General features: G+C 34.2%; 1 protein-coding gene across 1 annotated transcript in view; it reads right to left on the reverse strand.

The window, feature by feature from the left end:
• Nucleotides 1–2,792: 2,792 nt before the first annotated feature.
• Nucleotides 2,793–27,919, reverse strand: part of LOC122400908 (formin-like protein) — a 50,173-nt gene continuing 25,046 nt past the window's right edge. Inside the window, exons 2-17 of the mRNA XM_043402644.1 lie at nt 19,670–19,753; nt 14,307–14,393; nt 13,115–13,221; nt 12,737–12,876; nt 12,453–12,631; nt 11,358–11,434; nt 10,970–11,285; nt 10,749–10,865; nt 10,029–10,269; nt 9,631–9,908; nt 9,130–9,397; nt 8,907–9,034; nt 8,388–8,832; nt 7,923–8,197; nt 7,661–7,774; nt 2,793–3,727 (exon numbers count right to left, since the gene is read on the reverse strand). Of these exons, the coding sequence (XP_043258579.1) occupies nt 3,515–3,727; nt 7,661–7,774; nt 7,923–8,197; nt 8,388–8,832; nt 8,907–9,034; nt 9,130–9,397; nt 9,631–9,908; nt 10,029–10,269; nt 10,749–10,865; nt 10,970–11,285; nt 11,358–11,434; nt 12,453–12,631; nt 12,737–12,876; nt 13,115–13,221; nt 14,307–14,393; nt 19,670–19,753 (3,069 nt within the window). The 3' untranslated portion in view covers nt 2,793–3,514. The remainder of the gene's footprint in view (nt 3,728–7,660; nt 7,775–7,922; nt 8,198–8,387; nt 8,833–8,906; nt 9,035–9,129; nt 9,398–9,630; nt 9,909–10,028; nt 10,270–10,748; nt 10,866–10,969; nt 11,286–11,357; nt 11,435–12,452; nt 12,632–12,736; nt 12,877–13,114; nt 13,222–14,306; nt 14,394–19,669; nt 19,754–27,919) is intronic.

Genomic DNA, 27,919 nt, shown 5'->3' on the forward strand with positions numbered 1-27,919 from the left:
CACATAAACAATAAATAAAACTTTAGAAAATTGTTGTTTTAGTCCATAACTTTCCCATTATAATCGCGTGTGTCGTTTTATTGGAAATGTAACTCGTTAGGAAATTACCCATGCGAAGCATTAGTTGAATAAAATGGCACTCAAATACGGAAAATAATGCATCAATAAAGTCTATGTATATATGCGTATCTATATGGTACATTGGTATCACTTTTATTGTAATAAATTTTATACAAAGTAAAGCACATGCCTATTTCGCATAACTTACTTAATAAAATGCACAATATTTACACTTTTGCAAAAAAATACATAAGATACGTTTTATTTTTTTGTTGCAATTGATTGAAATCGTTTCTTCACGGTTCAGCAACGAGCAATATTATTATTTACGTAATATTTATAACACATAGATGTTATACTTATCTAAACATCACATTGGCAATTCGTCTACAATTAGTAGTAATTACATATTTTTTTTTTTATAACTACTAGCGCATTTTATATATTACAGTAATATTTACAATCTTATGTTATCGTATATTAATACAGGGTGAGGCGTATAACGTTATCGCACAAAAAGGGTTTCCGTTTCTTCAAACGATACAAACAAATATCCAAGTATCAAAATAATTCCCAGAGTTCGAAAAGTTACGTCTGATACTAGAAATTCCCACACTTAAGGTAATTTGCAGGTCATGTTATTACAAGTCATTAAATTTGCCTTGACGTCAGATACAACATAGTACACAAAAAATATAGTCTCGTTTAAAAAAACATTGATAATTTCCATGTCTAGATAGAATGATCGACCAAACAATTTCTTTGATTCTTTTTCATATTGTCTAGAGAAACGGAGATTTTTATAGACGATAACATTAGGTGTCACGCCCCGTATAATATCAAAAACGTACAAAAGTGAAAATATAATTTTATTATTTTCCAAAAAACTTGGGATATGTAACCACCCAGAAAAACGCGTATAAAAAATTTATGCGTAACTTCACCAAAACTTTGTTTCGCAATACCCTTCAAAATCACTTCAGAAAGATGAATCGCATTAGCCATTTTGTGGTATATATTGTTTGTGTTACACGGCAATAGACAATGCGAAAGACTGATGTTCCAGTCGGCCCAACTATAACGCATGGTTCGATATGCGATCCTTGTGTAACTAAGAATTCAGGATATCAAAGAATAATAAATTATTTTCTATTGTTGCGTGAATCGACTTAAATTTGTATCATACCGTCATGTTTATGTTACTGTGAATGTCCTTGCACTATAAACGTTCGAAAAATATGTTTGTCGCGTATGTTATATAGAAATTTTAACTAGGTTATCCTGAATAATTGAACACATTCTATTCTTATAGTTCTATTTTACTCTATGTTATTCTACTCTGTTTGTATAAAGTCCAGTTGAAATATTGCGTTGTATGCGTTATAGTAGAAACGACTGTGCTAAATTCTAGTGTGCATTTATCGTTATATTGAGCGTATCCTTGAGGTCCTGACGGAATGTACCAAGTTGTGCTAACTCTATGCGTTACATGTTACAAAATAAGAAATTCTTTAAAAACTGTCTTGTCAAATCCAACTTGTTTTTGCGTTCGTTTGGTTACTTAATTATACTTCCTTTTTTTAAATGGAAACCCACGGAGAGAATTGACTTTCAGACTTACAGAAAAATATGCTGCAAAATTTGCATTCTAGAACTTCCATATTATTCATGTAAATACATACAATTTTATTACTTTCTGCGCAAAATAGTTGTTTTGTCGTTTGAAAAATGCATGAGGTGTTTTGGTTTCTTACATCCATGGAATGTTACGTTTAGTTAGTACCTGTAACTGGTCAGAAGTTGTTTGATAAACACTTTTGATTAATGTTTGAATTTCGTTTAAAAATTATCTTCATACCGTTTACGATTCATATTATTAACGAACTTCAAAATTATGTAATATCTCACTGTTGTTTCCCTTAGAAATTTTCTCGGAACAAATCAACTTATATTGATTAAATTAGAAAATTATAAATATCTCAAGCGCACATAACAATCAACAATATTTAAATGGAAACAATTTTCAAGTCTAATTGCTTAAAGATAGTAATTATAGAGAGCAATGCAAAAATAATCGTACAACTTTTTTTTTCCCTTAATGCGCGTCCTTAAGTTTGATTTTAACTAATGCTTTGTACAACAAAGAGAAAACACATTAAACAATTTATAGAACTTCGACGATTTGTTAACGCTGTCACTAGAAATGTCACTGAGACAGTTCACCTTCTGCATTTAAAATTCTTCGGCTATCGGCGAATTTATAGCACCGCATAAGTGACTTACAGTGAGTCACAGCCAAAATCGTACACCACATATGAAAATATGTTTCATTCGAAAAAAGAAGTTTGAAGATGATTTAGAAAAAAAAAAATAAGGCAGACATATATTTACAATAATATGTCTGCCTTATTTTTTTTCCAAATCATTCCTAAACTTCTTTTTTTCAAATGAAACATATTTTCGTACGCGGTGTACGATTTTGATTGTGACTCACTGTATATGCGTAATATTAAATTCGAAAATTCCTCTTCTACATCGCCGTGTCTACTGACACTACATTTAGCGTTTGTAAAACCTTCTCGAAAATGTACGAGTACAAATAAGTCTTTCATGTTGGCTAGTTAAAAGTTTGAATGGTGCCGAGCTCGAACAATTACGACTTTGGGATAAAAACTATGTCGATACTGTTTCGTTAATGAATAGGATTGATTCGACTTAGGCATATAGTAAATGTACAACCTATCTGTTCAATATCCTGTTGCATTTTAACCCTCAGAAACTAAAAATAATTTGGTTTATAGAAGGTTAATTGTTACGCGATAACAGACCTGGGCAAATTTTATTTGAAATGAAAGTAAGAAATATTTTAATCATTCATAACTTACAGTGTTATTCGGAAATAACTGAAATATCGATGTCTTTAAAAGAATAAGTATTTCAAATAATGAAGTTATTTCATTATTTAAATTATTGAATACTTTAAATGATGAAGTCATTTCATTATTTAGAATATACTTCAAAGTAACAAATACTTATATTTCAAACAAGTGTTATCATCAACGTCACGAATAAATATTTATTAGCCTTCGTGAACACTTGTTTGTTATTTGTATCCATAGAATATATCGTCAGTCTGTGTTGGAACCCATTGGATATTTGTAATTAATAAATAACTATTTTGTTTGATTCATTATCATTTCAATATTTCAATAATGCTAAGCGCTCTGAATACGTTGATATTTCCAAAAGTATTTCATTACTTTAAACATAACGTAGTTGTATTTAATTATGAAATAATAGCAAAATAGGATAACGTGTTATTTGAAATAATATTTGAAAAGCGCCCAGGTCTGTACGATATGGATCAAACTATCGCGGAGGACATAATTAATGTTTCTTTTCGTTGGAAAGGTGTCGTATTTTTGTTTAAAACGAGATTCGAACAAAATACCACCTAAAGTTCCAGTTCCTCGGCTGTACGAGAAAGTCTATGATTATCGATACGTCTACGTTGACTTCGCCTAACTGCATCCGCTCGTCGATACGGTTCCGATCTTAACCCAAGAAGAATGTCTTCCAGAGCACCATTGTAAACTTCGTCCTGCTGCATCAGCTTCTTCTCTTGAACCAATCTCGTTTTGTTCTTCAACTCGTTTATCACAGCGTCCTGCGAACGTGTAAAATTACGAATCGTCTGTTAATCTTTTGTCCTAACCTCAACGGCACGACGATATTTCATAAAACTTATTCAAACGACAAGGATGAATTATCTGAAAACAATAAGTATCGTTCGCCGATACTCGTCACACCAAATCATTATGCTTAATATGTAATAAATACTATCTTCTGTTGACCCCAATTAATTTAAGTAATTCGTTAATTGACATTGTAGTTTTTCGTACAGTGGTACAGATTTTGCACTCCAAATTAACACTTTTGCAAATCGAATTCACCTTGTAGGCGAAACGGTTAATTTGGAGTGCAGAACTTGTATGTAGATGGTGAAATTAAGAAAGAGAATAAAGGTTCTAGGTTTCTGTTCAGAGATAGCATTTGTAAGATCAGTTCTTATAATATTAAAAGTAAAAATTAAAGTTCCACTTGAGAGCACTTTACTATGAGCCTAAAAGATTTATGATTGACAACAGCAAATCTACTTTTTTTTAAATTATTGCTATTATCATAAAATTATGATTCTCTATAATTGTAATTTTAAACTATCCATTTGATTAAAAAATAATTTACTACTTTATTCGATTTAAATTGCTATGTATAATGTTTCTACATATAATTATAGAAGATAAGAATAATTATGAAGTCTAACTTTGAATATTTATCATCTTGTAAAATGAGTATCATTCAAAACTATTTATCTTTTCTACGTAGAAAGAAATTATCGTATATAAAGCATGTTTAATTAAAAAAAAGGAGGAACTAAGTAATCGTACCTCAAAAATAAAACTAAGTTTCTAATTAGTATGCATCTTGCTATAAAAGTTTTATTCGTGCCTAGATTTTCGTGTTATTAATTATTAATAGTAAGTACAGCTAATATAACTTTAAATTCAACCGTTGTATATCGTTAATTCGTATGCGTCTAATCTATGAGACTTTTGGCAGTAGCATAGGAAAGTGATAATAGAGGACTTCTCTCAGGCAACATCAATGCAAGCTAGAACACATGCCAATGCATCTTTTGATTCTCTGTTAATGATATAAATCGAGTGAATATGTATCTTTACCACGAGTATCAGAAAACAGTTCTTCAGAAAATTAATTCGAAACAGTAACAAAAAAAAATGAACATTCACGATTTTACAATTTTACGAAACGGGATATTAATTAAAAAGTAATGTAATTTATTTAAATATAGATAATTAAAATCAAACGTTCTTTAATCTCCGGATAACTGACACGAAAGTGTTACAGATAGATCGGCGAGATTTAACCGATGAAAAAGAATACAAATACGTTATTTTTTTTTTTTATTATAAATAAATAATATTTTTCATAAACAAATGGTATATTGGTTAAAAGTAAACGGAAATAGAGAACTGTTTTCGAACGTGACGTACGGTATATGTACTTCGTACGATAATAAAAGCTGAACCTACACATGTGTTGTCTTAGTGCAGTGTATGTGGCGAGTGCAATCATTAAAAATATGTTATTAGGAGGAAGTGAGTGAGCACAGACTTACATGTTGTGAATTGTTACGTTCACTTATATTGTTACGTTCTGAGCTCCAGTTCATTAAGATGTCGGTGTAACAGACTCTTGTTCGTGTTACAGCAAAATTTCGGTGACTTTAAATCCAAATAAATATGTAACAAATAAGAAAAATAGATGTTCGTGAGATACCTTAATAGACATTACGTCTGTTCAAGAAACGGAAAGAAAAGTGCTGAACAGCACTCTCGAAATAATCATAATCATCATAATTATGTAATAATCCCTGTAAAGTATCATGCTATCTCACAACATGCAGCGAAACGAAATTCCATCAAAATTAATTTCCGCGTGAGCATCGTATTTTGCAAAAACAATTACTGCTTCTTTTGTTCACACTTACAAGGAGAGGTCGTTGCAATTAAATTCGTCGATTTCAATCAAATTGTGTCGTGTACTTGCAACACAATTGAGCAGATAAATATCTAAAGATATTTGCAAATTTATATTATTTTTAATTAAATTTAAAATGTCAGTAAACTGAAGGAATGGTTGTCGCTATTGTTTAAAGTAAAGAACGAATAATGTAATTCTGAAATTTAATTTGTAACGTTTCTAATCAATCTTGTGTTGCTTATGGGGTTCTGCAATTTAAGAATTTTAGTAAAGAAACTACAAGATTCTATTAATGTTTTACAACAAGATCGTCCACTTTTAGGTGTAGAATACATTAGAAATATTCACTCAATTGTTTGCTCATTTAAACTTTAAGTATACTAGACAAAATTTGGTTGAAGCAAGTAACTCCATTGCTGAGACTCTTCTTTGTGTTAGTAAAGCTGATCAACATCTTGGTACAAAATTGTATTTCGTATTTAATATCGACGGTTTCATTAAAAAGAATTTTAATAGTAAGATTATCAATATATCATATAACCAGTCAAGACAAATCAAATTAAAACGTGTTATTCAATGATGGTAGATGATTCTTCCCCGAATTGCATTGTATAAACAATTAGAAAATGTTATAAGTGTCAAGGTATGCAAGATTTACTCACAAAGCATAAATCATGCGTTGTTATAGGTAAACGTATTTGAAAAGCGCAAACACGTTTAAAATTGCACCATTATACATCGAAGTATAAGGTTCTAGCTTTACGTCATATATGTAAGTACATACAAGCATCAAACAGAAATCGAACGGTAGATTTGTTTCACAAAATTGTACTATTATTTTTGTTTCAAGAAATATATCCATTAAAGATGATTTAAAAATGTGAATCTGTTTGATGCCTCCTAATTTATCATATTATGTCGTGTTCCTTAATTTATGTAGCCAACATTAATTTGAAACGCTAATGTTTCTGTTATAACGCCATGCTTGCTTTCTAGGCTTCCAATATTCGTTCGTAAAATTGTCAGCGATTCTAAATATTTTTCTTACGTTCACAAAAAACTGAAATTTGAACAGTTGATTGTGATATTGATAAAAAAAATAAATCGGACTTTCATAGCATTGATGTTGAGAGAGGGGGGAGGAAAGGAAATTGTGTGTTTGGATGTGGTTAGAAATGGTTGGTAAAATGCCATAGTGTTGATTATACCATACCAGACAGTATGATTAAAATTATAAGAAATTAATTTGAAGCGATAAGCATAGCTTTTTGTGTGCATACAATTATACAGGGTTCGAAATAGGTCAACTTTACGAGCATGTTCCGATCATCGTTAAGATAAAAGAGTTAGACCACAGAATTTCTTAATAGCAACAATTTAGATTTAGAAATCAAGAAATTTTGGATGTTAGAAAAACCACACTACCAATATCATTATATCTTATTTTCTGAGCAATATATACATTATGTACAACGATTGGTTAGGCAATGGTTTTCTGGTCCAATATTTGTTTTTTAAAGTGGGTTAAACAAAAACATGATGTAACATACATAATTTACACATGGTGCACGAACATGGCTCATCTTTTATCTTTACAATGAACAGAATATGCTGCCAAAGTTTGGCCTTGTGCTTCATAAACACCCCGTATATGTTACCACAAAATACAGAATTATATTAATGCATTCAAGCCCAATATTAATAAGGTGATTATATATAAAGAAATTATAATTCTTGCTTAAAACATTGCATACGACAGCTTAAAACTAGTAATGTCTAAATTACAGGGATAAATATATTAAAATAAGCAAAATGTTAATAAACATGAAAAAAGAAAAATAGATCACACACATTAGATGCAACTAAATTATTTCTAAGTTTCAACATGGTGTACGTTAATAGGGACAAATTTGTCTTAGATACGAGATAATAGATGCGTAACGTGCACAAGATGATCATGATAACGATGGTAGACATTTACAATTTTATGTTGCTTAAATGAATAGATAAAGAGTAAGTAAATGGTAAAATATACCTGTTGTTTCTTTTGATTTAATTTATTTCGTTTAATGACTTCCTCTGACGTGTTCAAAGCTTCCGCAGCGGCAGCCTCCAATCTACGACGCTGTTCGTTTTCTTGATCCGCAGCCTGAAAAAACACTTTGCTTTGCACTACCTTTTTCCTATGATCGTCGATGTCAGTACTAAATACACTTTACTTCTTCATGTGGTCGAACAAAAACCACAATGTAATCTGTCGATGTGCGCGCAGATTATGTTTGATAGAAAAGATTTACCTTAAATGCCCTTGCGAATCTAACGAGAAGGGAGAAGAATGTATTAGCATCGGCTTGTCTGGGACTTTCGCCAAAAAATTCAACGCATTCTCGAAACACTTCACCGGCGGTACGGGCATCAGATTTCAGACGACGCAACTTTTCCTCGGAATTATTTAAGAAATCCCGCAGTACCGTATTGTGTTTCTCTTTACCACGAAGTTCGAATTCTTTCCTTACAAGGTCCATACCCTTTTCTAACTCGTGCACGTCCGTTGTTATGTTCTCTAGCGAGACTGAAATTAGCGGATGAAAGGAAATTATATATATACGAAAGACGAAACAAGTTAAGAAAAAGACTAGTATGTGGACAAGGATAATTAGAATATTCTTAAGAAATGTATAGTATAGGTGTTAATACTCTGTAGGCATATGTGTCACAAGAGAATTCTTGTCACAAAAGAGACAAAATAACGATATACAAACCTGTCGCAGCTTTATCGATATACATAAGTTCCGATTCAAAATTAATAAGTTCTGGAAACTTGACTCGTATAGTTGCCACGATGTAATGTAAGAGGCACATTCTTTTATCCGTTGACTTTGTATCGAGCAACGTATCTAAACTCTGCAGCTTGAATCCATACGCCGGCCCCCGTTTGCTACTGTTCAGATAATTTCCGAAGGCGAGGATAATTTCTAATACTGCTCTTAACTTCTTTGAACTCTTAACCGAACTCGATGCAGATATCACAGCGTGTATTTGCGGGGTAATAAGATGCAAATTGTCAAAAAAGTTTCCGATATAATTCATGATGGACAGCTTCGTCGATATCCTTTCCACTTTACCCAGCTGCATTAAAAATTTGTCCTCCTCCGTTAGAAGGTTGACATTTTTCTTTTCGATGATATACTCTCTGTATGCTTTTATCTGTAACATCGTAAAGCGCGTCGTATTTCATTACCAGCAGCGGTTCTCCCGAACGGTAGCAGAATGAATCGTACCTCTTGATCCGTAGGCACCATACGTTGCAGCAACTCTACATTTTCCAGCGAAAGTACTTTCAAGTCGAGAGCGTTTACGGCCGAAATTACTTTCTCTACCGGCATTTCCATTTTTCTTCGCGAAATGGCTACAGAAACGTTAATATTGGTAATTATGCACTTGGCGTACGTTCCAAAAGAGTCAGTAATAAGTGTAGAAGAACATCGTTTTGTATATACGTACCAATATTTCGTAATCTAGTGTGTTCCAGGAGCGACACGTTTTCTGGTTTCTTGAATCTTTTACTCGGAAAGCTATGGAGACCGTCGATTTCGCTGTTACCATTAGCTATATGCCCACCCAAGCCAATTTTGAATCGTTCTTCAAAATCCGAGAAATCTATGTAATTGTGCAATCGATCGTCATCCAATTCGTTGAAGATAGTGCCTCGCACTTGGTTAGGCTTTAAGGCGATCCAATTCAACGTAGGGAGTTTGTACTTCGTTTGAACCTGCGATACAGAAGTACAAACACGTTATTAACGGGATTAAATACATGAAACTTATCAAGAACCAATGTTTGCGCTATAAACAAGCCATAGATAAACAAGGGCCTGGCGTTACTACCATGGAAACGAATTTCTCTCGTATCTTGAATATTACTTAAGGACAATCTTTACAGCGCTTGCGTATCGATGAATATTTAATGTCACGTGATCGAAGTATTCCAAATTTGCGAACACACCTTTCGTTTAATAGTCATTGCTCCGTCCGGTGCTTGCATCATGCCAGCAGGTGGTGGAGGTATAGGTACAGGTGGTGGTAATTTTTGATCCCCGGGAGAAAGAGATGCCATAGGAGGCGGAGGTGGACACGGAGGTGGAGGCGGTGGAGGTGGCGCAGGGGCCGCTGGAACCGATGTTGGTTGCTCCAACGTTGGCGACGGTGTCGAATTAAACGTGGAAGACGTCACGTTGTCCGAATTACTCATTGGACTCGTTGCGGATCCATTACGGTGACTCGCTGTTAAAATAAAAAACATTGCTTATTAAGATACTGAGTTATTTAAAGGTAGTGTTTCTCAACATGAACGATATGGATCTTTATACTCTGATTTTAAATATAAAGAGACGTAAAACGTACCTGTGGAACCTTTGGTGAGGGTACCCGTAAGAGTTTCTAATTCAATAATTTTGTTTTCTAAAACGCTTTGCCTTCGAGCGGAGTCTTGTTTCTGTCTCTTTAAAGCTGTAAGCTCCTCTTCCGCCAGTCGTCGAGCGTCCACGGCGTCGGCATACTCCACTTTTAATGCACCTAGTTCAGTCTCTAACTCCGCTAATTTCGCGAGCGATTCTCTCTCCAATTCTGTCATTCTTTCGTGCGCCTGTTTTCAGAGCAAAAAACATCCGTGAAATAATTATTGTTCACGCGTTGACTGTCACACCATGTTTCCATATCTAGTAGTGTTCTCCATATTTGTTTAAATTATAGTTTAGAAAACAGAAACGTTTTGCAAATGTGTTATAAGTAGACTGCGGATGTTTATGCATTTATGGGGAATTTTAATTCTCAAGAAACTACAGAATGCACTTAATATGCAAAAATATAAGAAATACTTAAAGTAAGATACGAATTATTATATTTAAGGGTTGAGACAATCATCTACAAAGCTCCCATTTCATTAATTCTATTAATAAAAATATGAATTTGCATAAAGATCCGCAGTCTAGTTATAAGTTTGTAGCTTCATTCATCAGTGACTATTGTGACAGCCAATGAATTAATATTACTCGAGTAACGTGTAAAAATTGCCACTTGAAAGCGGGAATTAATTACTGAATCTATATAAAGGTATACACTTACGTGACCAAGTTCGTCTTCCAATTCAGCTACTTTTTCTAACGCGGCAGTCTTAGTTTCACTGTCTTCCATTAAGGCAGCTACATCGAATACATTATCTAGATACGCAGAGATTTGAACCTGAAGAGAAATTGTTATATATAAACACAGTACTTCAAACAAGTTATTGCATAGACTCTTAATTCTGGAAACATTCTATATTTTTAATTTTTACCAAGACTGACCTGCAAATCCTCACTCTCGGTGTGCCTAAGTTTCTCCAGATACTCGTCCAACCCGAGTTTCGTAAATTCATATTGCAGGTGTACCCTGAAATTCATGTCTTCCACCGAATGAACAACGATATTCACGAACTGCATACAAGCGACCATGAACTCTATGTGAAAACTGTCGTATTGGGTGAAATATGCCATGAGCGTTGTAAATCTTCGCCTTTCCGTGCACACTACCTTGAAATTGTCAAACGCGGAGAGGATAATCTCGTGGCCACCCTTAACTAGGCAAATTGCAGCAAGAAGTTCCAGCACTAGAGCCTTCGTTCTGAAAGAACAATATTCTTTGTATTGATCGGTAAAACAAACGTTACTTTCGAGAAAACAATTATACTCTTACCTTAAACTTTTGTGCATTAAGCTAAGCGCAATGCAATTGATTGCTTCTCGATGTTGTATAACCATGTTGAAACCGTACTGTAAAAATGAGATTTTATGTATCAGAGTGCTAGAGATTCGGAAGTAAATTTCTTTGATCTCGTTTACACACATGAAAATTAAATTATTTTTTATGATTATGCTTAACTCATATTTTGGTATCTATTAGCTATTAAACATTGATTTTGTAATCTCGAAGAAGGCTGGCAAATTTGGTTTAAACGAATCTTTAAGGAGTTACTTTGTTTCGTCTTAATTATTAGATGATCTTTAAAAGTTCTGAATTTCATTTAGGGAAATTATCTCTGGCTCTTCATTATACCTGCCAATTATAAGAGTATTAACTTGACCATAATTACTACGGTCTCTTAACCATTTATTGTACAAAAAATGTTTCTGATGATAACGTTCACGCTTATCTGAAGGCAATCCCGTAAACACTAGAGATCATGAGTTTCAACGTCCATTAAAAAGACACCTGCACACGGGATACGCATATTAAAGGAATTAAAATACATATTCTTAATATGTACGTAATTTATTAGGCATAACTGGGTATTTTATTCTTCATATATACAGATATGCATGCATTTATATTGAAATCTCAACTTTCTCAACTGATTATTAACATCTTCAATACTGCTGATGATTTAAATGTACAAAAAGTAGGATCTCATAAATAATTCCTTTATCTATAATTTACAATTTTAACGTTAATTACACAGCTACCAGCCTACTCGAGCCTCTACGTTTGCTCAAACTGAAGAAACATAAAGAGTGGTAGTGGTATTTGCATGTATCCGCAACCCAGATCGATGCAAGAAGCGAGGTACTATAAAATGGACCAAAAAATAGTTATTCGAGAAATTTTTCCATTGTGCAGAATTACTATTCAATGCTGAAATACAATTCTGACCATCTCTGTCTCTGGTAAACCTGGTAAAAATTTGTCAAGGAAAATGGGAACCAGAAGACAGAAAGCGTGAACAGCTGATAAACTTTTCGCAATCTCGAGATGACGTCCTTGTACCAATTCTTCTACAGGCAGTTTTTATACCTTGTTATTCATGATGGCACGCATGCAGAGTATGCAAACGTGAATGTCATCTTTCGCTTCGCCCATGTTCAGGCGCGCCACGTGCCGAGATCTCCTTTTAACACCGGGGCTATCCTTGAGCTCGTGGAGAGGAGGCCTAAGGCAGCCGTTATTTAAGGGCGAAGTGTCCCCAGGACCACCTGGAAAATAATTGCGGACAGTTTGCATTTACCAATTAAATCTCTTTCCAGGACTTCGCCGTAACAGAGATGGATGCTGGCGCGTGAGCCAGCGCACAGACTTACCGGTTTGTAATTTTTCTTCGGAACTCGTGTGGGATTCTAAAAGACGTTGCTCGTGCCTCATCATGAGTAACCTGAAGCTGAGGTAGTCTATAAGTGCGTCCAGGCCTTGGTTCTCCTCGTCTAGGAACTCCCTCACCCATCTAGATCATTGTTCAAATAGTAACTTTTTTTTCACAGAAATTGTTAGAAAATGGCCGACAACTGAAACTGATTCCAGCGATACAAAACACAATTTTTCCAGATTAGGATTTTTACGAGATCAAGGTGGTATTTCTAACCTAGCAGTTTTGAGAAATTAATTTCTTTTTATAATTTAGAGGGATTCCCTGATTGTATATTAGCTTCCCAAGCGTTTTTAAATATAGTATTCGAGCTTACTCTATGTGATTCGTGCGTAAGGAGATCTCCAAATCCCGGAGTACTTGGGTGGACGTCGACTCCCCAACTATTTTTCTTTTCTGGAAGAACGTAAGGAAACGATACGACTGTATAATCGTTAGTATCCGTCGTCAGACTTTTACCAGCGGAAAACGAACCGAAAATAAACGAACATTTTGCAGCACAAGAACTAAATTTATCAAACATTTTCAAGGGGAAGTATAATTCGTGGTACAACCGAAAAAGAAACGATTCCTCGTGAATAAAATATATTCATAATTTTCATTCTCCATTGCATATATTTTATTTCATCGGATAATTCGAACCAGGCTTGTTTAAGTATTTTCTAATCTTATTAATACTCGACCTAAATATTGAGTGAACACATTAGGCTATTAGATGTTTCCATAAGCATCGTGTGAAAGCCCCGTAAAGTATCTTAAACGAATTTTACACAGATTGGTTTTATTAGGTTCCCTGTCGGGCACATTATGCAATAGAGGGTTAAGAAAATCGAGTTAGAAAGTTCGTGAAGCGTATACATGTGTGTTCTACTGAATCAACCCTTTGCGGACGACCATTTTGAGATTCGAACGTCAGCCATGACAGTTCTTTTGGTGCAGTTGACAGTCTATTTTAAGAAAAATATATATATTCTACACTTTGTAGGAAACTAATATTAGTCTCATACTAAAAAGATATATTTCTTTTTCTTCAGACATTTTTTACATTTGCTTAATTATGTTTTTATTCACTTATATACTTCCAAGTATCAACAATCAACTTTTGCATGCTGTAGAAGATCCAATTAAACAGTTGGGCATTGATGTTAAATAAATTAACCATTTTTAAACTAAATATGCTATAATAACTGTTACATTTCACTTAACCGGGGACTAATTTCTAACTATACCACCTTTAATCTTTTTACAAGCACAAACAGAAACAACCGTCGATTACATGGATAGATTACAACGAATGGAGTATACGAGAAGATTTCATGTCGCGTTTCAGATATATTTTTTCCACAATGAGTCAGCTCCCCTTCGGTTGTACCGTGGATTATACCCACCCTGGCAAATGCTTTTAAGTCTCGAGTCGTTAGTTTAAATCCAATTCACGTTGCAACGTAAGACAGACGAACGTACGAACACAAAGAAAACAGAAAAAAAAAAAACAAATTGCAACATACTCGATGGCTTCGCGATGCTTTTGGATCCAGGTAGGTGCGTAACTTTGCTAAATAATAGGATGGCGGATCCTTTGCTTGTACTCTTTCCTGAAAATATCAATAAACAATACATTATTTACTGATTTGAATATTGATTTAACGAAGTTTCTTTCACTTTCAAAAACTCCTGTTCCTGTGAGTCGTTTTTAAAAATAATTGCATGGGCAAAGCCATTTCAAATGGAAAATAAAAATGAAATCTTACAAGAATTATTAAAATTATTCGTTTAATTTTCATGTCAATATCAATATTTCTGAAATACAATTTTTCTGAAAAGACAAATATAATTTACAAGGAGTTAAAATTATTTATGTTGATACGTTATTCAATACTGTATGGATTTTCATTAATATTTAAGATGAATGGATTATCCAGTATATTTTCTTTCCTACTGGATTTATTGTTGCTTCTAATATCGATACACGGTAATTAAACAGCGAAAAAAAATAAAAAAAGAATATATTTTTGGTCTATTGTTCCAATAAAAAGTCCACTTATAGGGGGTACGCAGAGTGTTGAAATTTTGAAAGGGATATACGGCGCGAAAGATTTTAATCCATTGAAACGACGCGTTTCAGCGGGGTTTAACGAGTGGCTTCGTAATCAACGTGTGTGCAATTCCACACTCGGTGGCTTTAATGGGCGAGGCTTCTGCAATTTTCTCTGTAGAACAATATCTCACGGTTTCCTAAATGCGCACATGCTTGCGTGCTTGCGTGCACGCACGAGTGTGTGCCTGTGGCACTAATTTGGATAATTTCACGCGTGTGGGCACATTCTTCGTGTACACTTTCATCTTGCGATTATACTTACACGCCGATGTAAAAGGATATTCATTATCTCGCGCTTAAAAAATTGCCCCTTTTGTTTCCCGACAATAATTTATTCGTCAAATTTGTTCTACTTAACAGTTAAACGATTTCCACTGTTCAAATTCTAATCTTTATTTAAAGGGTATAAGAATTTTCGAGAAAAAGTATTTTCAGAAAGGTTTTGAAGAAGGTTCGATGCACAGAGATTTTGTAGAAAGGCCCTTGATGTATAATGGCGAGTCTACACTCGCCATGAAGTCTAATATATGAAAATCAACGCTCATAAATCATAAATAGAGTACAAGTGTATGATTGTAAGGCCAACTGTTCGCTATGTCGCATCTATAATATTGTGCGATTATCTGTCAAAAAGTTAGTCAATTTACAAGTTAAAGAAAGCTCTAGGTTGTGTAAGAAAATGCATGTACAGAGCATTCTATGTGCTATAAATTTTTAATCCAATTAAAAATTTAGGTGACGTACGAGTAACCTTTGTGATATAACAAAATAGAGGAGAGTGATGAAAGTTGTTATAAAGCATTTAGAAATTTGTCTATTTGATTAACGTAGCTTCCTAGTTATTCAATATTTTGTAATTTCAATAAGAAAAAATAATTTCCCTACAGTTATTTTAACTTATTCTGACAAAAAATCCAATCAAGGTACGTAAACTAAAATTATCATACTTGAATCAACACTTTTTTATAAATACGTAACAATTGATTCAGAATACCCTAAGCTGGCATGAACTTGCAACAATTTTTAGGTTATGGTGTCAATTGGGGTTACATATAAGAAGAGACAGAATATTATATATTCTATCATTTCATTTATTCAATAATTTATTAATGCAATATATGCATGCTTCTTAGATAAATATAATTGTGGTCATTAATAGTAAAAAGTATACATTTTAAACGAGTATCATTACCAATATTAAAAATAGATTACAAAATGAATGAAACGTAACCTCATTTTCTGGTGCCAATGCTTACCAACTGTATTAATCCTTTATCATTCAAATAAAAAATGTTATTAGATTTAATTATCCTATAATAACAGAAAACGAACAATGTATTGTAGTAAGCAGTTTGACAAAGTTTGATTTATCATTTCTATAGGTATAAGACAAAAATAGCCTAGAGTCAACCGCTACCGGTTGGTAAAGTGTTAAGGAAAGAAATAAATAGAAGAATTCGAACGGAGGCGTCGAATTCGTGCAAACGGGCACACGTGTGTGCATCTGTGCATCCGCGCCGGTGAACGAGGGATGCTGTACATTTTTTTTTTGCGGCCCATTTTCTTGTATCGTATAATAGCACGGCTTGCATTACATCCGTGTCGAGTTACCCACATGCCCTACAGGCCAGTTCAAAAACCAAGACGGTCCACCCGATGACCCCGAACGGGGCAACCCTGTCGCTTCAAGAATATCCTATTTCACGAATAGATTCTGAGCTACGGCGTCGAAGGCACTTCGTGCCATCGAACCAACGACGACTATTTGTGCCGGTTATTACGAAAGTGACCCGAGTCACGTATTTCCCGCTTCGTGACATTTAAACTTGCCTCTTCACCGTATTCAAAAATACTTTTCCCATCGCGATGAAAAACTTATCAAAAATTAACTGCTTTACCAACGTAAACCTTATCCAAGATTATTAGATCTTAGAAGTCTTATAATTTACGTTTTGTTAAAATTGTAAAATCGATGACAAAAATATGTGGAAAATGCAGTGTAACGTTGTAATATTCCAGGGGTAAATATTATTATAGAAATAATTCTTCGATACTTCGATGGATAACCTATTTTAAGCTTTCAATATGGGGAAGCAGTTCGTCAGAACAATGTCTCGATTTATTTTATTTATTCGACCTCTCGCGTGTAGATTAGATATATCGACTTCATTCACAAAATTCAATGATGCATGTTCAATACTGATTAATCTCTGGATTGATAACCTGTTTTAAACTTTAAATATCGCGAAGCAATGTTCGGAACATTGTCCTCTCTCGATTCATGCGACCTATTTATAGGTTAAGTACATCTGTACAGTTATCGAAGTATAGTTATGGGTAGTTTCGAGGTTATTATTATTCAATATACAATTTCGATTCAAGAATCTTTTTATCGTTATATTGGCTTGTTTTGAAATTTAGGGGGTCAGACTATTCTTTGAAGTTAAAAAAAAGTGGCAATAAAAAAATGTTTATTATATTGTTAGCTACAAGATCATTTAATAAAGTCGGGCAAATTTTATTAATAAATAAATACAGCCTAGGCTAGTCTACATATCAGTTTAAAAAATTCGTAGACTCTAATTTTCATATAAATTTTCAAAAAAAATTATTACAATTATTAAAATTTGTCAAACTCCGTTGTTCAGACAGCCTTATAATAATTTCAATAAACAAAAACATTGGTGCAAGTAACCAAACAGATACAACGAACATAATACATTTGCAAATTGAAGAGGAAGGGAAAAGTATCAGATCCTATTAAAATTTTCGCTTCCTCCGTTCGTTAATTTCGTTTGCGCGCGGAAGTTCATTATTCCGGAGTTTTTAACGTCCGAAATAATCTGAAAGACGAGACCCGCTTAATTTCCGCGCATCTCGTTCCCTTCGATCCAGACGACTCGTCAAATCCATTTTGTACTTTCTACTGTGCTAGCAGAGCTCGCGAAAGAGAAGAGAGTAATTTCCACTCGAGACGAATTTCACCCTAGCTGCTTGGCTCTTGTCGGTTTAACGAGGCGAATGGTCCACCTAAACCGCAAAAAACCTTTCATGGACTCTTTAGAGGAGTCCTTTGTAGCTTTTTCTTCCGTGGATTCGGGATACAAAACCAACTAATGTGTGCGTAAAACCGTCCCGTTCTTCCATAGAAATGCTTTAAAGGCTCCCTGGCACGAATAAGGAAAGGCATCTGACTTTTACTACAAGATTACGAAACACGTTTGAATCTCTTACGTTAACGCGGAATATTTTCTCCTTCGTGCAAGCTAGGAAATCGCGAGCGCTTAGATCAACGCTCGGCATGGCTATCGTTGAAATATTAGGTCATCAAGTGTCTTAATTTTATATTAGAATTTAAAGCAGTATTTCAATATTAACTGTAAATCTATTTTTCATTTAACAACTCCCCACTCACTTTTTGGACAAAGCAAATATCGTCCCAGAAAGTTTCTGCGGTTTTTGTAATGCATGAGTTTAAACTATAATGGTGATTCACTATAAACGAAATGAAACTTTGTTTTTCTTATGAATTTTTTCCATTTATTTTGACCAATTTATTGCACTATATTATTTTCTATTTATGAAGTAGTTAATTTGTATTATTTTTTAATATTAAATAGTAAATAATACCCAATTACAAACCCCATAGATATAACAATAGTATAAACAGTATAAAATCAACGATACGTGGTTGGTTATTTTTTCTCGAGCCGGTCACCCCATCCTATACTGCACGCGCCAACGCAGCTTCACTTCAGTGATCGGACGAGAAGCAGTATTTTTAATGCACCAACGTTGACCGTTGATAAACTTTGTTTTTAATTTATTCATATAAAAATCTTAAATGTATGTATGTATAAAAAAATGGATTACACAAACAATGAATGGATAAAAGGTTCTTATTTAATTTATAATGAATCAATATTATACTATAGGAATACAAATGGATAACTGTATTTGTATTTTCAAATAGAATTGAATACGAAGAGACGTGATTTTACGAAATATCAAAACAACAAAGCAAAAGTATCATTTCTATTCTATCAAATTTTTATATAGAGAGTAAAAAACAATACTCTGTCTTGCTATCTCGTAAGATCAATAGTTTAGGCGTTATTTCAAGTATTCTGAAGGAGTCTGCATGGGTCGTGAACCCGCATTCATTGGCCGACATGGAATTAGGGGGGTATGAAGGGCAAAGATCTCAGAATGCGCCGATTAACAATACGTTCGTCAAGTTAAAGGCCGATTACGTCATTCTTATAATTCATCGCAACGACAGCCCAGCGGTGCATCAATTTCGCGAGGAGCGTTCACGGACGCCATCTTAAAGAGGCGAATATCGTTGTCCAAACACGTTTTCATTTAGAGTTCAATACAATCGTACAGTAGAAGATACCGAAATGACTGAATGGCAAATAATAGTTTCCTAATTATGAAAAGAAAACATTTGATTGAAATTGCAGAAGGGGCAAAAAAAAATATTTAACGTGCTGTTATTAGACACTACTAATGGATTGATAAATTGTATTTTAGTTTACCATGGACAAATGAAAATTTATTAAGTAAAATTAGGAATTACGCAATTTCCTACAATTTTCATATTTTGAACATTTTTACATTGAGTAATTTTAGAAAATAGTTTGTATAGCTCCATTTATTAATATGTTTATGCTAGTAATAATTAATTTCTATGTATTTTTAGAATTGTCCAGAATAACAACGCTGTTATATAAAGTAAAAAAAACTATTAAACGGAGGCTGTATACTTACTTGATCACATATGATGTCCCATTTCTTCTCGTTATCGTACTGCTTCAAAAGCTTTGCCTTGTCCGGCGGCAAATCCATTGAAGCCTGAAACACGCAAAAAGATGATGGTTTTACAGTGCACTTTCCAAAAACACTCGTAATAACGTATAAATTATTATTAAGTGGTTTTATATTCGTAAAAGAATTACTAAATGACAGAAAAAATTTATTTTTTATTAATATATATATATATATATCAAGGTTTAAAAAACTCATGATAATTAATAATTATTCCTTTTTTAAACAAAGTATTTTACTGACAATGAGTAAAATACTATGTTAGAACATAAATAATGTACTGTACGTGTTTGCTATAAGTATTTTGCATTGCAAACGAAGCTAAAGTTTTACAAATGCAACCTTGAGTCACTGCAATTTGTAGATAACAATTATCTGCTATTTTCAGTATGGCATGATTCACGTATTAGCAGCATAAAACTTTTTCATAAGGATAACTTCATAATACAAAAAGAATTCTAAAACAGAAATACTACAAATTAGTTGACTTATAAATTCAATTGTCTAAATTATATTACTTTGTAATAATAAATGCTTTAAATTTTAGTATTCTTCTTTAAAATTATTTTTGTATTACGAACTTGCATTTGGAATTTTTGTTCTAAAGAGAACCTGAACAAAGGAGGTTGAAAAATTTACGTTTAATACACGTCGTGAACCATGCTTTTGAAATTATGAATTATAAATTTGTCTTTAATAATGGATTCATTAAGAATAACAAATATTTTTGCAATCAGTAATTCGAGTTGCTTTATGTACCAAAGCAAATAAATAATTAAATTCCATTCTTCGAGGGTCGTTTGCTAATTATTAAAACACGCAGCCCTTGAAGTTTCCTAACACTCGTTCCTGCCTGAGCTATTCTCGTTGGAGTAATGAAGTCATCGGCAAGGGTCGGATGAAAAAGAACCGAGGAACGAGCATCGCGAAGGGCTGACTTTATCGAGAGCCGCTCATTCTCGTCGCGCCGAGATGTTTTTAACCGGGGACCAAAAATAACAGTTCTAAAAATTTTTATGAGAAAAATCATTAACGGAACGTTGTTCATTACTCGCATCATTCAGAAACAATGGTATTTGATCTTAAAAAATTTATGTAAATATTCAAAGTATACCAACATAAATTGGACTAATAAAAAATATTAAATTTGGTAGTAGTTAGAGTATAGATTACAATAGCATTTCAAAACCACCAAGTAACTATTTTTCTAACTGTGCTATTTAAGAGGCGATAACGATATGAAATATACATGCTTAAGAATTTAAAGAAAAAAATGATTCATTTGCGATAAAGCGTGTGACAACATTTCCGTCGACTTTTTTAACGAAACACAAACCGCAACTGCAGGAAACGAACGTTAAATTATAATACTGTAATATACGAACATTTATGTAACCATAATCCATTGAAAAAGCGATAATGATATTATATGATATGATATCACGGATTTGATAAAATGTGCAATAATATTTTCAACGATTTATAACTTAGTATAAAAAACTTTTAATAAAGTTTAAGTATAAAACTTTAAGTTATTTTAAATAGCTTAACATATAAGCAATTTTAAATAAATATTCAAAATAAAATATTTCATATAATATACGGCAATCTTAACAAAATTAATTAGAATTTTAATTTATTTTTTACAAATCAATTCTCATTTTTGAGGGGTTAATATAATTGGAGAATTTATGTAAATCTCCATAGTTGTTAAATTCTCCACATATCAATTGTCTTCAAAATTTCCTTTTTTAAGGGACGTGGACTTTACTTTGGAAAACACTGGTTTAAATTAAATATTCATTAAAGAATATTAATGTCAAGATAAAAATAAAAATAATGCTACTAAGAATAAGAAGAGAATATAATATAAATAGCTTTCAGAAATGCTCCCATTTCAAATTTATCCGAGACGGACGTAATATTGACATTATCGAATGAATTTTATTGCAATGTCGTCACATTTCTTCAAACAACGATAAGATAACAAAAATTGACTTACTTCTGACTCCTGTCGTACTAACAGCCCTGTTATCGTTTCGTACTTACGTTACATCTTTTTATATCTATCGATATAAATATTTCAAAAAGTATATTTCTTGGATCGATACAGTGATACTTTCGTATATTTCTTTCTATAATTTGCGTGCATGAAAATTAATCGAAAATCGATGGAAACGTAAACAGGATAAATAAATAATACCGCAAGAATGCGAGGATAGACGCGAGTATAACGTTCAGTCGTAAACGCGTATGTCGTCATGGCTAGCGGCGAGTACAGTCGACGAATAATTATCAACGAGCGGATGCGGAAGACGCGAGTGCATGACATCACTTGCAATACAGATACAGAGTGACCCATTCTAATCTATTTATTTGGATATTTCGCCGACTCGTATCTGCTTCGACGATTTTTAAAGTTATCGATAACTCTGAAATAACGTAAGCTTGTCTAGTGACTTCTGAAACCATAACAGGACGTATTCGTTTCAGTAAAACGGGTTAAATAGAAACAAAACTTCATATAGAAATAAATATACTAGTTGAATATAATGTTGTGTCGATGTGCATTACTAAATACCTATTGTACTATTACACGTTAACTCTGTTGTTTTTAATGAGTTAAATAGGAACAAAACTTTCTATAGAAATGAATGTTAAATTGTTGATGCGTACGATTAAATACGTATTGTATTACTACGCATTACGATATGTTGTTTTTACTTTATCGCGTGTATACTGAATCGCGATACAAAAAGTACTTATTACAATTGGTCGCGGTTGGAAAAGCTTGGAAAACACTGGTCTGTAGTAATAGTAAAGTAACTATAGTACAGTTCTGCGGAGGTAACAATCTCGCTGTTAGTTTCTTTTCCTAAGCAACGATTTTTCGTGCGATTCTCTGCTCGACAGAGAAAGCTAACGCGCGTTCCCCTTCGGCGATCAGAGTGAATTATAATTTTCAGCGACGTAACGCTAGTTCCGTGAAAATCGTTTCCGTTTTGCAACGAATAAGGGGAAATTGCAATTCTCTGGCGACGAGACGATATTTGCACGGTTATGGGTCTCCGATCGTACGAAGCAAGTCGCGTCTCGGCTTTCTGAATCTCTGGGAAAGTCGTGGTTATACCCTTGGATAACTGCAAGACATTTTCGATCGGATAAGTGAACAGCAGTCATCCCTACTACCGAGAGGGGAGTCCCCTTGATACACCAAAGAATTTCAACGTCGAGTGAACCGCGTAGTGTAACCTGACCTGAGCTCAAATATCGGCGAAACAATATACATATACATAGTATCATATCACTCAATAAGTCCCCGGTCTGGCGCATATATGGCAACATTGTTGACAAACCTACGTGATGTCCGGGTAGTATGAACCTTCAAACAGTACGTGTCCAAATTTCGTGGCATTCTGACCGTTAGTTTAGAGGTTGCAGTCGTTTTAGTGATCCCAGTTTTGTCATTTTCAAGACAATGGATAGAAAGGAATTTCGTGTGTTGACTAAACACTGTTTTTTGATGGGGAAAAATACTGTTGAAGCCAAACAGTGGCTTGATAAGCATTATGGGGACTCTGCACCAGGGAAATCAACTATTATTGACTGGTATGCTGATTTTAAACGCGGTCGTACAAGCACCGATGATGCTGAACGGTCTGGTCGCCCAAAATCGGCAGTTGTTCCGGAAAATATAAAAAATGTCCACAAAATAGTTTTAAAAGACCGTAAAATGAAGTTGCGGGAGATAGCTGACACCTTGAAGATATCAGAAGGTAGTGTCTTTACAATTTTACATGAAAATTTGGGCATGCGCAAGCTGCTTTCGAGGTGGGTGCCGCGTTTGCTCACACCGGACCAGAAACAACAACGCGTCAACGATTCCGAGCGCTGTTTGGAGCTGTTCAAACGAAATAAAAAGGATTTCTTGCGTCGGTATGTGACAATGGATGAAACATGGATCCACCATTACACGCCTGAATCAAAAAGATCGTCAGCTGAGTGGACAGCTGCCGGTGAAAGTCGTCCAAAGCGACCAAAAACTCAAAAGTCGGCTGGCAAGATTATGGCATCCGTATTTTGGGACGCGCATGGAATTTTATTCATCGACTATCTTCAGAAAGGCAAAACTATCAACAGTGAATATTACATGGCATTATTGGATCGATTGAGTGCAGAAATTAAGAAAAAACGGCCCCACATGCAAAAGAAAAAAGTGCTGTTTCACCAGGACAATGCCCCGTGTCACAAGTCGATGAAAACAATGGTTAAATTGAATGAATTACGCTTTGAATTGCTTCCCCACCCACCTTATTCTCCTGATTTGGCCCCCAGCGACTACTGGCTTTTTGCAGAGATGAAAAAGATGCTCCAGGGAAAGAAATTTCGCTCAAATGAAGATGTGATTGCCGAAACTGAGGCTTATTTTGAGAGCAAAGACAAATCGTTTTACACAAAGGGCATCGAAAAGTTAGAGGAGCGTTGGAATGAATGTATCACTCTTGAAGGAGAGTATGTTGATGAATAAAGTGGAATTCCTAAAAAAAAATTTGTTTTTCTTAGTTAGACCGGAGACTTATTGAGTGATGTGTTACATAATACAAAGATGAAACTTTTTTAATTTTATTTTTTTTTAAATGAAACTTTTACCAACGTATTTGTGAGAGTCTTCCAATTAAAATAAGACCAAACACGATATAATTTGCTTTTAATCTACTTCTAATAGATTGAAATATAGAGTTAAATACGTAAATATGAAAAACCTAACAAATATATTAGTAACAGCCCCCATTAGCAAACAATTCAAAATAAATAAGTTTCACTTTGTGTTATTCTTATTTATCCTTAGTTCCCTGTCCTTTTCTACGTTCTTTTTCGAAAACTAACCATTCTTATAACTGTAAGACAACAAAAATTCTAAAAGATAAAATCTTAGTTATTTTGTAAAATAATTTTCCACGAGTTGATTTTATTGATTATCATTCGAATCAAATTTTGCTCGTCACTGATCGTCTAAACATGGTTAGCTTCGACGAACGTACGGAGTTTTAGACCGATCGCCTCGGTCGTTTGACCTCAACCCGATTGAACATTTGCGGAGCGAGTTAAAACGCCAAGTATGAAGCCTATATTTCCAAACGAGGATCAATTATTCCACGCGTTGCAAAAAACGAACCAGATTCATATCTCGCTATTATGCGATTGATATTAATATACGCGAAGACATGAAATTTCACATTTGTGTCGCATAAAATAAAGACACTCGAATAGTTTTTTTACAAACTTCGTTAAAATAATACAAATTTTAAACCTTACTGCTTAACATATTAAAATTATCGAATTTATAATTAGAGAAACGCGATGGAATATTTATTCATATTTAAATTTAACTTCGTTAAAATAATGAAAACCTTACTGCTTAAAATTATTGAATTTATAATTAGAGAAACGTGATGGAATATTTAGGGTAAAAGTTTGGAATCCCTCGATTAAACCTCAGTGTGATTTTTCTTTGTGTATATTTCAGAAGTCAGGAAGCCACAAAGTTGTTTTACAAAGCTAAGCAAACTTGCTAGCAATTTCTCCGCGGTGACAGAGTTAAAAGCGTCTTTTAGGACCGACGGTTCCCTTAAATTCCTACCAAAGTGCACTTAAAGAAGCAAACAACTTATTATGGGCAAACGTTGCTCGCGCCCGGAGACCAGCAATCGATAATCGAGAACGACGCGTCGGAAGATACTTTTTATCTGCAAACTATCGATATATGCGTCGATCAGTTAATTTCAACGTCATTGGAACGACAACCGTGACATACACGCGGGATTGTAATCTCCGCTTGTTCGCGGGAAGAATAATAGTCAGAGATTAATAACCGGAACGAGATATGGAAATACGAAAGAAAATAATGAATATTAATCTAAAGGGGTTAGGATGAAACCTAATCTAGCAGTCCATACGAAAGTAACGAGCATTAAAGCATTTAATTGAGACATGTAATAGGACGCAATGATTAGTCTGTGTTATGGAGATGATTTTAGAAGGAAGACTGACAGAATAATCAAATGGTTAAGAATGATAGACAAGAAAAGAAAAGCAATAAAGGAGGAAAATTTATAGTCGTTGGAAGAAGGAGTGTGAGAAGCAACGTTGAAACGTGATAGATACGTAAGAATGGAGGAACGAGTGTTCGAATCAAATATTTGTATTACATTATTTTTTTGTTTGCTTTTTGCTACGAATATTTTCGATTTCGTCAAACGTACATTTCCTCGTTTTAAGATTCACCGGTAATATAAATCCGCAAGAATGGCTATTTGTACACCAAACATCAGATTTGCTTCTTAGCGCGAGGCAATACTATTCATCATGTCAGCTACGTAGCAGACGTTCTGGGAAACGCGACATTCTGATCATTAATCCTTTCTAAGCGTCGTGTATGCAACAATACGTCACACATTTGCTCGCTTCTAGGGCGACATTCCGATGATTTATTACCACTTTGAAAGTTTGCTGGCCGTTTCCTCGATCGGTGGATCCATTAATCCAGGTGCACGAGCACGTGCGTAGGTGATCAAAACAAAGTTTCAGATTTCGAGGTTAAGACGACCCTCGATGTCTGCTGCTTCTTTTTAAATAAAATCTGTTTAATACGCGAGTTTTCTTTTTAATTTTTTCATTCAAATTGATTAGAATAAACACGTGTAATATTATTTCTATTTACAGAACCAACTTAATCAATCTACACAGAAAACAATTATTTGGGACTTACAACTAATCCAGTAAGTAGATTTTGAAAGTTATTTTTCTTCATAGCAGAGGCCCATGCAAAAGAATTTTATTTTATATTTTTAATTCGTTCGTGCATGAAAATCACCCTGTACGTGCGGCCACAAAATGATCGAGGCGGGAAAAATTCAATTTGCACGGAGAACGAATAATACCAAAACAGCTGAACTAACACTTTAGGTAAATAAACAGGGAACCACGAACGTTAGGGCAATATTTTTCTACGAATACTACCTCCGCTGGGGGAAGATGAGAAGGGGGATTACAATTGTAACAATTCAAAGGGCGTAAAAATAATATCTCTAATATCTCCCAAGTATTTAATTCGACCAGCTTGCAACAAATAATTTATCGCAATCGAGTAACAGAAAGTAATAAAATTTCAATTTTACGTGAATTAAAATAGCCATAAAAAATGTTTTACGCAAATATTCTTTCCCCCGAGGGGAGGAGGGGTTGGGAAGTTTGGAAACGACTGATTTAGGGTGAAAACCGTTGGAAACGATCTTTTTGCCATTAATTATTGATAAAAGCATCGGATGGGCTAGGATAGTGGCGCCGGGGATATAGGGTCGACGCCACAAAATGGATTCGCAAGGCGATCAATCGCGGAAAGTCCCCTTCAGAAGGATCATACAGTTAGCCAGTTTCATGTTCTTCTATGCGGTTGTTTCCCGTTCAACAATGGATGCCAGGGGCGAGGGTTGAGTCTCTCTTTTGTGACGTACCAACACTCGTGCGTGTCGTTTATTCCGACGTGCATACTCGCTCGGACGATTATGTGGATTCGCTATCGTACGTAGAATACTACTACCGGAAACACAATCGAGAATCAGTTGAAAGTACTTGAAGCAATGATAGAAACCTTCTAGCCTCTCATGCTACACGCCCACTCTCGGTCCTTCTCCCTACTGCATCTAATCACATCTTATCTTCCAATCTCTCGTATTATTAACGTGCTCTATGAATGGCTGACACGCCATAAATATTCTCCAACTTGACCGTGTTACGTTAATCGCGAACATTTGTTTATTGCAACTTAACCTTCGTCGTCATTTGTTTTCTCCATGACTAAATTAGCGATACATCGAAGCAATGTCCTCGTATATTATAGTTTGATCATTAATTTTAACTATTTGCAGGCATAAAAAAAAATTATTGTGTCTATTAATTTACAATGTGCTTAATGGCAATAAGTAAATCCTCTGACTGTATTAATTGCTTTCTTTGTATTTTATTTTCACGATACTTTTATTAATACCGCAAATCAATATGGTACGATGGATATAATCAATGATTCACAGGCAATACGTTATTGTAGAGGATGAGTCATCTAACGCTGGAATCTAAGTATGCATATCCGTTACTTTCAGTGATATGAAAAACACTTGACGGAGGAAATGTTTG

Source organism: Colletes gigas, unplaced genomic scaffold (assembly GCF_013123115.1).
Source record: "Colletes gigas isolate AHSC1104 unplaced genomic scaffold, ASM1312311v1 Colletes_gigas_Sc00020, whole genome shotgun sequence".
NCBI lineage: Eukaryota > Metazoa > Arthropoda > Insecta > Hymenoptera > Colletidae > Colletes > Colletes gigas.